The sequence below is a fragment of the Accipiter gentilis genome, chromosome 30 (assembly GCF_929443795.1).
Source record: "Accipiter gentilis chromosome 30, bAccGen1.1, whole genome shotgun sequence".
Lineage (NCBI taxonomy): Eukaryota > Metazoa > Chordata > Aves > Accipitriformes > Accipitridae > Astur > Astur gentilis.
The window spans coordinates 8,935,124-8,949,973 of NC_064909.1; the positions used below are offsets into that span (position 1 = coordinate 8,935,124).

General features: G+C 39.7%; 1 protein-coding gene across 3 annotated transcripts in view; it reads left to right on the forward strand.

Annotated features, from left to right (window-relative positions):
* HHAT (hedgehog acyltransferase) overlaps positions 1-14,850 on the forward strand; it is a 169,270-nt gene that overhangs the window by 36,736 nt on the left and 117,684 nt on the right. For all 3 annotated transcript variants that reach the window (XM_049833998.1, XM_049833999.1, XM_049833997.1), the window contains exon 9: positions 5,361-5,396. In XM_049833998.1, the coding sequence (XP_049689955.1) occupies positions 5,361-5,396 (36 nt within the window). The remainder of the gene's footprint in view (positions 1-5,360; positions 5,397-14,850) is intronic.

The window sequence follows — 14,850 nt, forward strand, 5'->3', positions numbered from 1 at the left end:
CCACCATAAATGGCAACTAGACTAACTGATTTGAAAAGATTTAAGTGCAATTATTATATTGTTTGCTCCAGCAAAATGTGGGGTATTGTTCCTGCTCTCTTTTCCTGCATATAGAAATTACACTATTCCCTTCTGTGTTCAAAAGTGTTCACATACCAGTGGCAGCATGACTGTTTTTAAGGTGCCTGGGATATTTCTGTCTACAATGCAATACAGTCTCAGTGCACATAGCATCACATTTACCTGCCTCCATCTATGTTACCGATTTTGAACTCTTTACAAATGGAAAACTATCTACCTAGATCTACTCCCCTGAAAGTAGGGCCCAAAGTTAGAATCGTGCCACTATCTTCTTTTCAGAGTGGTAATGTGGGCTTGCAGTGGGCATCTTCGCTGAAGTCCATGGTTAGCCAAATGTTTCCCAGATTATGCCACACGTTGCATGATTTGTTGTACTTCGTTTCCAGGAATAGCGTGCAGCCCAGCAGTCCAGGGGAGGAACTAACAGAAAACAAAGCTGTGCTGGTTTCTCTTCAGTACATGGTTTAAAAATATGGATATACAAAACCAGGGTTTGGCAACTCAAATTACTGCAATTAGTTTCATAAAAAATAGTTCTGGTAATGAGCTTAACTTTAAATTGATTCACATGATCCTGACACGTGCTCAGTAGTTTTGGGTTTTTTTATGTTGTAAGTCATTGGGAATGAGGTCTCACAATCAAAACTTGTTGTGAGATTGTGGTCCTTTAGCTATGATATGGGAATCATGAATTGTAGTCCCTAACAGCTAATGAGTGTGGCAGTTTTCATCTAGGTAGGTGTGGGGTTGGGTACGTCAGTAACATAGGCTGGCATAACTTCACTGAATTTAAAAGTTGCGTACTAAAGGCTCGCACAACTCCTCTGTTGAGAGCCAGAGTTTAGACCTCAGTTAAAGGAAGACACAGCTTTTTGGAAAGCAGGAGCATAAATGATCCATTGGATAACATGTGCTTATAAAGAGTGCTGACCAGGGTGGGTATTTGGGTAGTGATGCTCGGGAAACAAGAGTCTGTCGCTGCATGTCAATCTGTAGCTCCACTTGGGAGCCACCGTCTGCGGACCTGTGCTGAGCTTGGGGCATGTGGCCAGGAAAGCGCAAACCAGCTCCTAGGAGAATGTCGAGCAGTTTTTGATCCTGATTTATGTCGGTATGTGTCAGCCTGCAATAGGAAGATACAATTCAAGAACAGTGCACTACAGCACTCTTAAGTGGCAAGTGGTAGGCACAGGATTTCAAAATAAGGTCCAACTATAAGGAAATTGGACAGATGGGAATCTCAGAGGGAGTCCAAAGTACCCATGACAGGGGGGAAACAGATGACTGGCTTCTCTGATACCCTAATTGCAGCGTGAATAGAAACTTGTCACAGTTTTGCTCATTTGGCTTTCAGATATGTATATATGCCTTTTTGCATCCTGAGGACAAAAAAAGGGGTTTTGTAATTTTTTTCTGGGAATCATCAGGATTAAAATTTCAGTGCATGTGCTGTTGGTACTGAATGTGGTTCATACCAGCATGTTTCTGCCTTCTCATATCTTTTCTATACAAGAGGACTCTTTCTCCTCCCCCCCCCCCCCATCAGCTTTGTGCTGAATGTAAAATTGGAGGCAGATTGTTGCATTATGCAGTTAGCTTTCAAAGCAGAAACTGCATGTCTGAAATAATTTTGAAAATGCACCTTGAGAAGAGATATTTGTGCTTGCAGGCAGAGATTTTAAAGATTATATTTTGGAAAAGGTCCTTGTTCATTTAGTATATGTATATTGTTGGTCATCTTTCTAGTTGATGTACTGGGAAAAGATGAATTTGGTTAGGAAGAATTATATGTATAATCTTTTGTTGAAATGTATCAAACTAGAACTTCTATGCTTAACAAAAGCATTGAAGTTGCATACAGAACTGTGATTCAAAACTGCTGTTCAGAGGAACAGAATTGAGACTTTTTATAAAGCAAAGATATCAAATTGTCTGCAGCAAGTAACATGATTACAAAATGGAGGTTAAATATATCTCCCCTTTATTGTTCCACTCACTAGTCAAAATTTTGCCTTCTTCGAAGACTACCATTACTGTCTGATAAACTAGATTTTACCCATTATTTCTCAAAAAAAGAAACCAAAACCCCACCATTATATTGCTTCTGTCATTTGAGCAGTACAGAGAACTTAACTGGCAAATAATTTTTTACTCGTATTGCTACGGATGTCTTTTCCCTTGTTGTTTTAAATGTTAATTAAAACCTTCATTTCAAAAAATTGTACTTGTTACAGGATTTCAAAAAGTGTTTGTGAAACTTTTATGTAACTGAGGCACCCTAAATGGCAAGGGCTACCACATAAAACCTGTATTTTGCAGAGAAGCTCAGGATTGAACAAGCTGAATGAAGTTGATTATAAATTATATTGCAATATCAAGTAAATATGGGTGTACTTTATAGGCAGTAGATAATCATGTCCATGTGCATATGGCAGCTGTAAATCTGAGTTAATTGGGGGGGCACCCTGTCATGCCTGATGGGTAGACTCCTGTGACATTGAAGGGATCACTATGAAATTTTTAATACAAATGTAGTACGATTACTTGTTCTCTTTTTTTCATTTAATGAAGTTGCTTATTCTACCCCCAAGTTGCAGTCTGAACACTGCTATGTAAACCCTCTTTACCCCTTGTTAACTTTTCCAACTGAGAATGGAGGGATTAATTACATCTACCAGATCTGTTTGCATTGCTACTTTACTGTATTTTCACTTCACTTGTAGACTGCAATGCAGTATGTATTTAAATATGAACAAGCAGAATGGCTGAAAGCGTCTGTGGTAGTGTTTTGTCAAAACCAGCCTCTCGTTATCCTAGCTTTTCAGTATTTTTGCCTTGCACAATGTCTCTATTCATTATCCTAGGTGCTTAGAAGTGTATGTACTCAATATCCATAGCCTTAAGTGACACAACTATTTCTCCCATTTACAGTTTGAAATTGTTCGGCCTTGTTGTTCTTGCTTTTAGAACTATTCAATGGTGCTGTCCTGAGGTGTCTTCAAGATCTAGGTGCACACTCTGATGCTACTGCATATTCTTGTAATTCTGCTGGTCATAGTGTAGTTACATCTTTAAATGACTGCTTACACTGTTGAGAATTCAGGATCTTAAGTAGTCAGTTGCAATGTATCAGTATAGCATCAAACTGAGGAATAATGGGGCCTGTTTATCTATGTGGAGATATACCTAGTGCGGCTCTGATCTTTTTTCCTCCTTTTATTCTAATAAATTGGTTCAATGCATGTTCATTTTCAATATTTATTGAATATTTTGTGGAAATATTTTAATAGCTAAAGTTGATATGAAATAGTTATAAATATTTTTTAATAGCAAGTGCATTATGTTTTGGAAAGAGTGAAAAATGAGAGAAAAGATGGCATGTAAGTCTGAAGCAAACTGTCTCACTTTCCCTCCCTGTCTGAATCTACTCTGCCTTATCTTTGTCCAACTCAGCTCTGATCATCTGAAGTTAGCAGAACCTTTCAGTTTCCATGCTCATTGTAGACCCAAGTCCTTTGGCTTTTGGTTCTCTGTCAAAAGTGGTGATACTTTTATGGTCCATGTCCCTGTCCACGAGAAGCTCAATTGTGTCCCTTGAGAGATGATAGCAGATTCAGTCATTGCCATCAGAGAGTTGCTAGGAGAACTTGAAAAGATGAGCTTGGCTGAAGATGTGCAAGATGGTTGTTTAGCATACAGCTGTTCCCTGGAACTGTACAAATTTCTTCTCCCCATCCCAGCACAAACATACTGAAGTGCTTGGTTGTAGGAATAAAAGGGTTTCAGAGCTATAAATACAGACTGTGGGCAGCTCTGATAGAAAGGACTGTCTGTATGACACAGATATTAATATTTTAGTGAAGAAGGGAGCCAAATTACAGTATGTGTCTAGGCAGGAGGACTGCAGAAAGATAACTGCATACACTTCATGCAGTATAATTACACAGTAACATAACAATAATGTAAAATGGGGAATGATGTTAGGAAAGGAATGTGAAAATATAGGTTTAATGATGACCACGTGCATGTTCCTGGCAGAATATTTTTTCTGTTGTAAGGCATCTTTTGAGTGAGAAATTCACACTCCTCCTCTCCACCCTGCTGAACCAGTGGACTTTACCTCCCTGTTAATTCCTAGAATTTCTACAGCTTCTTATCTAGCTGCTGTTATCAGGATGGTGTTAACTATCTGATGACTTCTCTTGCTGTTTCAGGTAGAAGGCAGCATGCTGCAAGCAATACTGTTAAAATCATGTTGTACTCAAATGATCAATCAGGTTGTTTTGGAACAGGATGCTCAAGAGCTTAGTATATACCAAAATGTATTCCGTGTACATAATGTAAGCCCATTTCAGAGCAAGCCTAGCGCTGGAAATAAGACATTTGCGTTTTCTAATTGTGCTGTTATGTACACAGTTAATCTGGGATTATATTGATAGTCCCGTAAAACTGGCATATAGTTCAGGTATTAGGTAGATGTCTTAAATCAGCAGATACCTTCCTGTAGTGTCAAGGATTTGCTTGTACGTTGTTCGTGATCTTGATTCTACTGACCTGGCTGAGGGATGGAGGAAACAGAAAAGGAAAACATTGGCACTGTCAATGTATGTTGTTAATGCTGAAGTTTTGGGGCCTGGTTCTTGTAATTTAGTGTGATCTAACTTGTACTTGCTGTCAAAAGTCCTCAAAGTTCTTTTCCTCACCAGATCTGAGTGGAACACATTTGCAAAGCCCACTTTTCGGTGTATTTTGTCTATCTGAAGGAGACATAAGGGGGTTCTTTGATTATTCTGTATCCTGGAGACAATTCACAGCAATCACTTGCATTTTAATGCAGTACAGAGCAGAAAAGGAGAAAGAAAGGATTTCACAGTAGTTTTGCTTAGAGGACCTCCCTGCATATGACAGGAAACATGTAAACTCACTGGTCATCAGGATGCTTAAAAAACTATTTCCAGTAACAGAATACACACAATTTATGCTTTATGTGCGTTATACTACTCTGAATGTTACTGCTTTATTGAAGAAATACTCAAACAAGGAATTTGTGATCTTTTTAACATGCATCTAAATCTTTCTATATGATGATGTTCTTAAATTTCACATGTCATTACAGAAAGGAAGTTGTGTATTACACTTCTGCTTCAGTTTTATCAATTCCAGTAGTTTTATATTTATCTTTGGTATTATTGGCTGTTTTGAAATACAGTGTTCTTACAATACCCAACAGAGTAGTATTTTTTTAATAATTAAAATATGGTGATTCTTTTTTCTTACAGAAGTTTTGACGTTGGGCTACATCGCTTTCTTGTCAGGTAAGCTAATACTTACATTGAATTGCAATTCCATATTAAAAAGCATTTCTGTTGTTATCAGTAGAGATAGCCATGTGAACTCAATACTACTTGATGTTTTCTATGGCAAGATCCTCTTTCATCTTCCATTTATATATTAGTTTGAGAAACTTTAACTGTTTGGCTTGGATATCTACCCAATGTTATTCTCTAAGGAACCTCCTCAGGTGTCCTTCAGGAAAACCTTGATTCAGGAAATTTCAGTGGCAGTGTTCCACTCATTCCTGAGGAAATCATAATTTTTCTTGTACTGAAGAAAAACTTTTTCAAGTTTTTGCACTGGTAACTCAAATACCTTCATACCTTCTAATAAAGGCTTGAATTTTATAGAAAACTGTGACTGGAGGGGAGTTTTATCTTCTCAACAGAAAACTTGATTGATTCGATGCAGGGGTTGGACTGTGTTCTGAAGATGAATAAGAAAAATGGAACAATTGTTGTGTTTTGCCTGACATTTAGAGGAATGCAGTGATTAAAGCAGACCACTTCAGCAAGAAAAGGGAGGTTAAAGCATTTGAATGCTACACTGAGGAACTGTTTTTGCTGTTTGGATTTCTTTTGTGTGAACAAAGACAGAAGTGTTCACTAAGATCTGTTTGCAATCATTTTTAATAAGATACCTATCACTATCTACTGATCTTTACAAAGAAGTGTGATATGTACCATGAAAGATTAAATTTGCCATGGTCTTTAGGCCCTTGGAGAGTTCATTCTCTCAGTTATTTCATACCACTAAAATGTTGCAATATCCATCTGTGAAGAACTTTTACCTTGGAAGAATGAACCCAGTATGTGAGCCAGAGCATGCTGTTTGGGTCCCACCATAAGGATCAGGTGATGTTAGGCTTCCTTTGATTTGGCCTTGCTACTGAACTCATTTAGGCTACTTTGTCATATTTTCTGGATAAAGACTCTGTTAAGCCTTCACACTCATGAGTCCTTGTGGCCTTAATGCAGAGGTTTTTGGCACCGATTCACAGGCTTCCAGAGCTCAAACAATTTGGTTGCTCCTGATTGCTTTTTCACTCCTCTGGTCACTCACTTGAAGCATGTATTTTCTAATGTTTTCAGAACCCTGCTAATTGCTCTTGACTGTAGCTAGTAAAAGAAGCATACAGCTCCAGACAGAATGATAAATGTCTAGAAGCGTTTCTCTGCCTTAGGCTCAGCATCACTTTTAAGTGTTCTTTTCACTTTGTCCTCTCAAGTATCGAAGTATATACCCCTTTCAGATTCAGCTCCTCTAGATTATCAGTGCTATGGCTAAATCCAGGAAAAAATGGTAATTCTGTGTCCAAAGTCTGGGTGGCAGTTGGACAATAATACAAAGGGTGTATTGTAAAGGGAAGAATACTGAGTAGTATCATATTGAACACCATGCTTTTGTGGTTTAAACTAAATACAAAACCCATGTAAGATACAAGATCACACAAAGCCTATGTCATGGGGAAAATTAGGTTTGTTCTAAGGTTGCACAGGCAAACCCCCAACCTGACATCTCATAACCCTTGAGCAGTAGGCTTTGTAACATTAGGATTATTTTATGTATTTCTTTGCATGTAACATGACAGCTCTCATCACTAAAGCCATAGCGTCAATATTGCTGAAGATATATGTATTTCAGTGTGTAGATACAGTTTTTAGACTACTGAATGTATTTAAGTTCTGCTATCAGTTCTACAAAATCAGTCTCATCTATATTTTGACCAGAAGATTTATTTATTTATTTATTTATTTTTAAATAATCATATCAGAAATTGAAATCATCATATTAAGAAATGATTTAAAAATATTCTACTGTTGTAAAGGGAAGACAGTCACAAGAAAGTCCCCTGGGAATGTGGATAACTACTTAACCAAGAACAGAATCGTGGTAAGCATTGATGTACTAAGTTTGAGCCCCTGGTAATGTTTCTGCCATAAAACGTGCTTTCGCTTGCTTCATACAAAGAATGTAATAACATACTATTCTCTTATACTGCATTGTTTTACATCCTGTGAAGATGCAGTATTTTACACTCATGCAATCCCTGGACCGTAAATAGCCGTTGAATCTGAATGAGTTGAATGTCGTCTTTGACTAATGTGTCATTTTTTCAAAGCCAGCTGTGGGTTCTATACATTGTGGTGTTCTAACCTTTGACAGCTTTAATACTTCATTCTCAGTCTGTCGCTTATCCCTGTTAACAACTTGGGGAGCCATCAGATACTTTCCCTCTAACTCTACTGCTAAGGAGGAAAAACTGTTCCCTTCTGTTGTAGCAATATGAGTTTTGCTTAGGTTTCCTTAACTGAAAAAAAAAAAAAAAAAAAAATCCTTTGTTTAGTAGATGTATTTTGGACTAGGAAACAGAGGAATTGATGTTACATCTCTGCTGTTGGTCTGCCACGTGACCTTTAGAAAGTTATTGCTTTTGGTTTTGCCTGTTTAGACAGTCTATGCTCCTGAGAACTTGCAGATATGTGATTGTTCCCCTGTACCTGGCACTGGTGAGGCCGCACCTCAAGTCCTGTGTTCAGTTTTGGGCCCCTCACTACAGGAAAGACATGGAGGTGCTGGAGCGTGTCCAGAGAAGGGCAACCAAGTTGGTGAGGGGCCTGGAGCACAAGTCTTATGCGGAGCGACTGAGGGAACTGGGGCTGTTCAGTCTGGAGAAGAGGAGGCTGAGGGGAGACCTTATTGCTCTCTACAACTACCTGAAAGGGGGTTGTAGTGAGGTGGGTGCTGGTCTCTTCTGTCAGGTGGCTGGAGATAGGACAAGAGGAAATGGCCTCAAGTTGAGGCAAGGGAGATTTAGGTTAGATATTAGGAAAAATTTTTTTACTGAGAGGGTTGTCAAACATTGGAATGGGCTGCCAGGGAAGTGGTTGAGTCACCACCCCTGGAGATATTAAAAAAGCGAGTGGACAGGGTACTTCAGGACATGGTTTAGTGGGCATGGTTGATGGTTGGACTTGATGATCTTGAAGGTCTTTTCCAACCTAAATGATTCTATGATTCTGTATTCTTCTTCTGTGTTCATATAGTATCTGTCATACATGGTCCTCTTCACAGTTTGGGTTTCTATGTGTGAAATACCAACAGTGGGGGCAAAAAAACCCCCAAACCCAATCAAAACCCAAACAAACCAGAGTTGCAGGAAGTGTTGAAAATCTATGAATTGAGATTTAAAATGTTCAAGAGATGTTGTATTGATTTAAATATAAGGACGCCACCCTGCAGTGGAACAGGGAACCCAGTATGATGCTTTCAGATATAAAATAAAAGGTCAGCAAAACTAAAACCAGTCTCTGCTAAAAGGACAATCTGTGCCCAATTACTTATTAAAATGCTGATTGAAGGGACTAGGGCTGTACGTAGCCTGGCATACACAGTCAATGGCTTGCCAAAGGGAAGCATGACACAAAGTATGACAGAGAATTATCTTAAAGAATTTTCAACCGTGGGTTTCTCTAGGTTTGCTTTATTAACAACTCAGAGTTGGGCCACCACCGCAGTGAATGGCACACTTCCAAAAGTTTCCAAATCTTATATACCCTTTTGCCACCCATTGTCCCAATCCAAAGTCTCTGTAATTTTCCAGCCAATTCTCTGTTCTCATATTGTTATAATTCATCATCTTATCTCATCCATTCTCCATTCTCATGTCTCAGTTCTTCTGAGATTGGTGGTCACAGGCAGAAAGTATCCAGTCGCCATCACTTATCTTCTTACGCTTCAAAGGTACCTATGAATTTCTAAAGAAACTACTCAGGTTATTTTATTAATTTATCTTGTTCTAAAGTTAATCACTTACTCCCTCCCATGTCTTAGGTCTAAGATATATGATCCTTCCTCTGTTGATTCAGCTTGACTGGATTCTAAGCCAGCCATGAAGAGGGAGTCTCATAGAACAATTATGCAGCTCATAGATATTGTTTTATATGCACCTGCATTCTATTAATCATATCTAAACCAATATCTAATCATTAGTTATATGTCTAATATGAATAGTCTTAAAACAATAAGGCGAATAGTCTTAAAACAATGAGGCTTAAGGCCTAGTTCCTTTTACAAATTACAGCCACACAGCTGCTTCTGTGTTCTTAGCAAAAAATAAATATAAAATAATTTCTGTCTATCCATCTAGCTGTGGCTTGAACTATGCTTCTGATATGGTTTTTAAGATAGCTTAGGTTTAAAAATCCCACCTTTTAGAATGTATTTGTTATTGAAAAGTGTGTATTATACTGAAATGGCTAATTATGTGGTGTTTACTGGCTTGGGCTGAACTGGATTGTAGGACTAGATTTCTGATCACTTGCATGCTGAAATATGGTGGCATCATGGAACTACTGTGAAACTAAAGTGCAGTTGAGTACGTCGGGGTCTGGGCCTTGAACATTTGTTAGCTATACCGTAATGTTTGAAGCAGGGATCCTGGAAGTTCATGGGGGAAAGATCAGTAATTTCATGAATGAAAACTGAATTTTGATACTATCCATTAAAAATGTACTACCATACTTGGAAAGTTATTTGCCCACTGTTTTCACACAATGATATAAAAGAAAGTATTTGTTACTTCTTTTAAGATCAGCAAAATTATTGATCCATGTTATTTGTCACACAAGCACTATACAAGCATAGTAATATATTTTTCATTGTGACTACAGGAAAAACAACCCTGTTCCTCCTAAATCTAAGCATCCTCAGAATGGAGCAATGTGTATATTTTCAGAGTTCAAGATGCATAAAAATAGCCTTTGGGGTAGCAGTTTAGAGGGTAAAGAGCAAGAGAGAGGCTGCCTGGTGCTGTTTGCTCACTGAAGCTATTTTATCCAGGCATTTCATCCAGTGCTGAGAATAGGGCATTGGATGAAATAAAATTGTGAACACATGAGAATATTTACTGTTCTAATGCCAAACCGTGCTTCCTTTAGGGCAATGCTGATGAGGGCAGTGGAGAAGAATGACAGTTTCTGGAGGCATGATCCTTTTGAAAAATCTCCACACTTTCAGCACTGCTGTGCTGTGGAAAAAGTGTGAATCATACTCATTTCAGTACAGATCTGGCTGTGAAAAGAGCTGCAGGACTGTGCACCCCCAATGTCTCCCAAAGGTGTCCATCTGTTAGCAGTGCTCACAGCTCACCCCATGGTTTGCAATTACTTTAGCTTGTTTCAAGTTGCAGGTTATTTAGGTTTAGCTTACTACCTTGTGCAAAGGTTCTCCAAATGCAACGCTTGAAAATCTTCCCCTGTTCTAGTGTTCTTAAGTGAAGCAAGGCATAGTTTAGCTCTGGGATCAAAGTTTAGTATGTTGATTTTTATAACCTGACCTCTGTTGATTTTTAGTTAGAAATGGGTCACCTCCATGTAAGGGCAGAATGGTTCCATGGCAAAAGAGGGATTATGGTTCTAAGTAAGGTACATTCATGAAAGAAGGTAAGGAAAAGTCTGCTCATCAACTGGTTCAACTCCTGTTTTCATTCTCTGTGGAATACCGTAGGACCCTACATATTTCCATGCTACCCAAAAGTATGTTAATGAACTTATCTGATAACTGGTTTAAGTAAAATTTATTTCCTTGTTGTTCTACTCTGTTCAGAAAGGTACCACGGAGATTAGTTCCTGTGAGATCAAATTTTTTAAAGCTGCAGACACTTCCCCCTGAAAGACATCACAACTCTTTACTGAGATGGTGAGAAGTCATTCACTATCTAAGCATTAGTGTAGACTTACTGAAAAGCTCAAAAATATTCAAGCTATCCCAAGCTGAAGAGACCTGTGCCCCTGCTTAAAATCTGAGCATGGTTCTGGGGATCGTTCACACCACAGACCCTTTCTGATGGGTGGTGTGGATACGAGTACACCAACTTTGGTCTTCCTGTGCCGTATGCAGTCCCCTAGTATTTCCCCAGTAGCTTTTACCCTGGGGACTTCCCTTCTCTTTTGCAGGCCATGCTTTTAGTCAGCATGTAACCTTAGTCTTTTGCCGTAAACAATGGCCACGGTGATGCTCTCGCCTTCCTTCAGGCACCTTGAGAAAAACACAGCGCCCCAAGGGGCAATTTCTGCATTGCGTGGATTTGGCTGATCTATTCCAAATGAGGTTAATCCTAAACAATTTTGCCAATCTTTGTACTGCTTTGCCTGGGAGTCCGGCAGGACTGGTTGGAGCAGATGTGTCTGACTTCTGCGTGTGGCCTGTGCATCTATGGGAGACCCACTGAATAGTCAATGCTGTCTTCTTTAGTGTTACCTGTGGTATGTCTTATGACAACTTTATGTCTTTATCTCATTTTTCTTACTTGGATCAGTGCTGGCACAAAGGTGCTGTATTGATTAAGCGGCAATGTATCTGGATGAAGGAAAACAATTTATATCTATCAACAATAATCAAAGTAATGTACAGAGTAAAAACTGCAAAAGACACAAGTGATGCCCTGCATCATTCCACTTAAATCTACTGATATGCTTCCTGGGGAAGGATCCAGTGATGCTGGTACTTAGTTTGTCATGTGCAGGTGGGACCACTGTGTGTAGGATATGTGCAACTGCTGTACTTGCATTCTCTTTGGGGTCCTTTCTGCCTCCAATCCCTAGCCTTTAAACCAGGCAAGGACTAGTAGGGCATGAGGCTCTAGCAAGTATTCTCCAGTCTTGACTCCCTTGGATGACTGTACTCTTCTGGAGCAGTGCAGATAAAGCCAGTGGAAGTAGCAGAAGCAGCGTTTTCGGTCAAGGGTGTTCAGCTGTGAAACAAGCTTCTAGAGCAGACTAATGCAGAAACAGGCTGTTTCCAAGTTACATTACAAAAACATCCTTTTGGACAAAACAAGCCCCACTGTAACAATACCTCCTTAGCCAGAGGGCTGGGAAGAACAAAAGGTGATTCTTGCCATCTTTTGTACATCTTGTGACGTGCTGGAGACAGTCCTTGTAGAGACTTATTTGAAATTTTGTGATCAAGTTAGCACATTGAAAACCCAAGTATGTAGTCTTATTCCTAATAAAAGCAATTGTAGTAATCACTAGATGTGATTGACTGGCTTTGTGTCTAATCTATAAGTAGTTTTAAGGTTAAAGTGTTTATTTTATTACTGTAAAGAGGTAGTGGTATTAGCTTAGGAATTATTTCTTGTTTAAATTTACTTTCAATATAGGGCCTTAGGATTTAAGCAAAAATCATTTTAAAGCTCTAAAATACAAAAGAGAACAGCAACCAATCTATCCATAGAGACCCCAGCGTGAAGGAGCTGTAGCTCTTTTTACAAAATACTGCAGTTACATCCATCTGCATCACAGACTGCTGTGAGCTCTGCTTTCAGATGTGCTGGAAGTTTTGCAATGTTTGCTGGTGTTGGCAATTTTTGAAGGGGTCAGCACCAGTATAATTGTGCTCCTGTTGAAAGCAGTGATAACACTGAAGTGATATTAAAAAAAAAAATAAAAATCAAACTGGACAGTGCTTGGAAGCTTCTCAAATGTTCCCAACTACAAGATCCAGCCTTGCCGCTGTTAAAGTCCATAGTTAAACTCCTGTGTGTTGCGGTGGGAGGCTCTGTCAATGTTCTGCTGTGTGTGTACAGGGCTAAGGATGAACTTTACAAGTGACCACGGTGTATAAAATCAGTTAGGGTGTCTTTCTTAGGGTGGGACAGTGTCCAAAAACTCAAGTTTGTTTTTTTAAAAAAACAAACAAGCAAAACAAAAACAAACCCCAAAAACTTGATCAGACAGTAATGAAGAATGATGCTAAATTGCTTCAGAGCAACTGCAGTCTCTCAAACACCTTCTCAGAATTAAACCTTTTTTTTTAATAGAGCAAACAATCTGTTGTTACATAATGAATTAGCATTCAGCATGTTGCAAAAATAAGGCTGGGTTTTGTATAAACAAACCCAAATCTTTATGTAAATGTTATGTAAATGTGACATTTAACTTAAACTGTTGGAGTGGGGAAGTCAGGATTAACAAGGTACAGATCTCATCATGTTTATGTGTTGCAACTGTGAATTAAAACAGTTTGTTATTTTTGTTGCAGAGTGTTTGAGTTACTATCTATGAGCAAGAAATGTGCTGTTTGTGGAACCTGAAGTATTTTGAGATTCAGTTCAGGCCACTTTTAAATAATTTTATTGAGTAGTTTAATGGAGCTGGATCAAAGGTTGTATCTCAATATAATAGAAGAAAGTATGTGCCCAGGAGTGTTGAACCACCTGAGGTTGTAAGGATTCTGAATTTATTCTTTGTGAAGTCCAGGAAATTACATCACAGGAACATTTTTGTCCCTGACTTTGACTATAAGGGCCGGAATTTGGCTGGAGTTTACACGTGATTTCAGTCCGAGGGACTTTGTGTCTTTTGTAACTGCAGCAACCTGTATTTCAGAGTCACAAAACTGAATATGTAAGATGTTATTTATATTAAAAAAGTATTATTTATGTAGTGCTTCCAGTTTCACCAAACGCTTGTAGTTAAAGCTAAACACATGTATTAGGATTTTGTATGACCCGGAGTATAAATTTACAGATTTCTGCTTAATTTTGTTTTCTTTTCTATTAGTTCGTCTTTCTCGCTTGTAATGTTGTCTGTCTTTCTTCCATGTGACCCATATTTGTAGTTTGGTGTGCTAAGAGACACGGTCACGACTTCCGAACAGTAAGATGTGGTTGGTATGAACTTCAATCTCAAAGTTATTTCATGTTTTATGTTTTAGACGTGTTTCAGTAAGCTGCGTGCTATTTTTGCATGGGAGTACGTTGGAATTAAGATGTAGACCGGTGCTGGAAAAAAAAGTGGAAAAAATAGGATGAAAAGAGCATTCTTTGCTACTCCCAGCTTCTGGTAAATGAGTTGTATGCAGCACAGCTGCCGTAAATTACATCTTAGCCAGCGCATGATTCAGACTAAACCTTTATACATCTGAATCGCTGCTGCTCTGAGGTTACTTACCTCGCACCCTCCCCCTTAAAAAGGAACGTGTTGCGAGCCTCCTGCCCTGTTTTCCCCGCCGCATGCGGGAGGAAATAAACGCTTAAATTACGAGGGCTGTACTGCTGGCTGCCTGCTGCTTCAGCGCCAGAGCCCTCCCCGGGGAGCCGGCCTTCCCAAAGGGCGCTCGAGTTTCCCGCCCCTGCCGCCGGGTTCAGCCGGGCCCGCCCCAGGACGCGGCCGGGCCCCTTGCGCCTGCGCGGCCCCTGGCCGCCGCCAGGGGGCGGCCTTGCCCTGGCGCTGCCTGCGGGGCGGCCGTCTCGCCCTGGGGGATTGCCGTGCCTCAGCCCCGGGCCGGTGGGGTGCCCCCGGGCCGGTCAGAAACCGGCGGCACCTGGAGCCCGCTCGAGTGTACTCGCCCAAAGGCAGGCACGAGGAGCTGCCTGGCGACATCCGCAGAGCTGCAGTCTGTCTTTCCGCGCTTGTACTTCACTTGGAC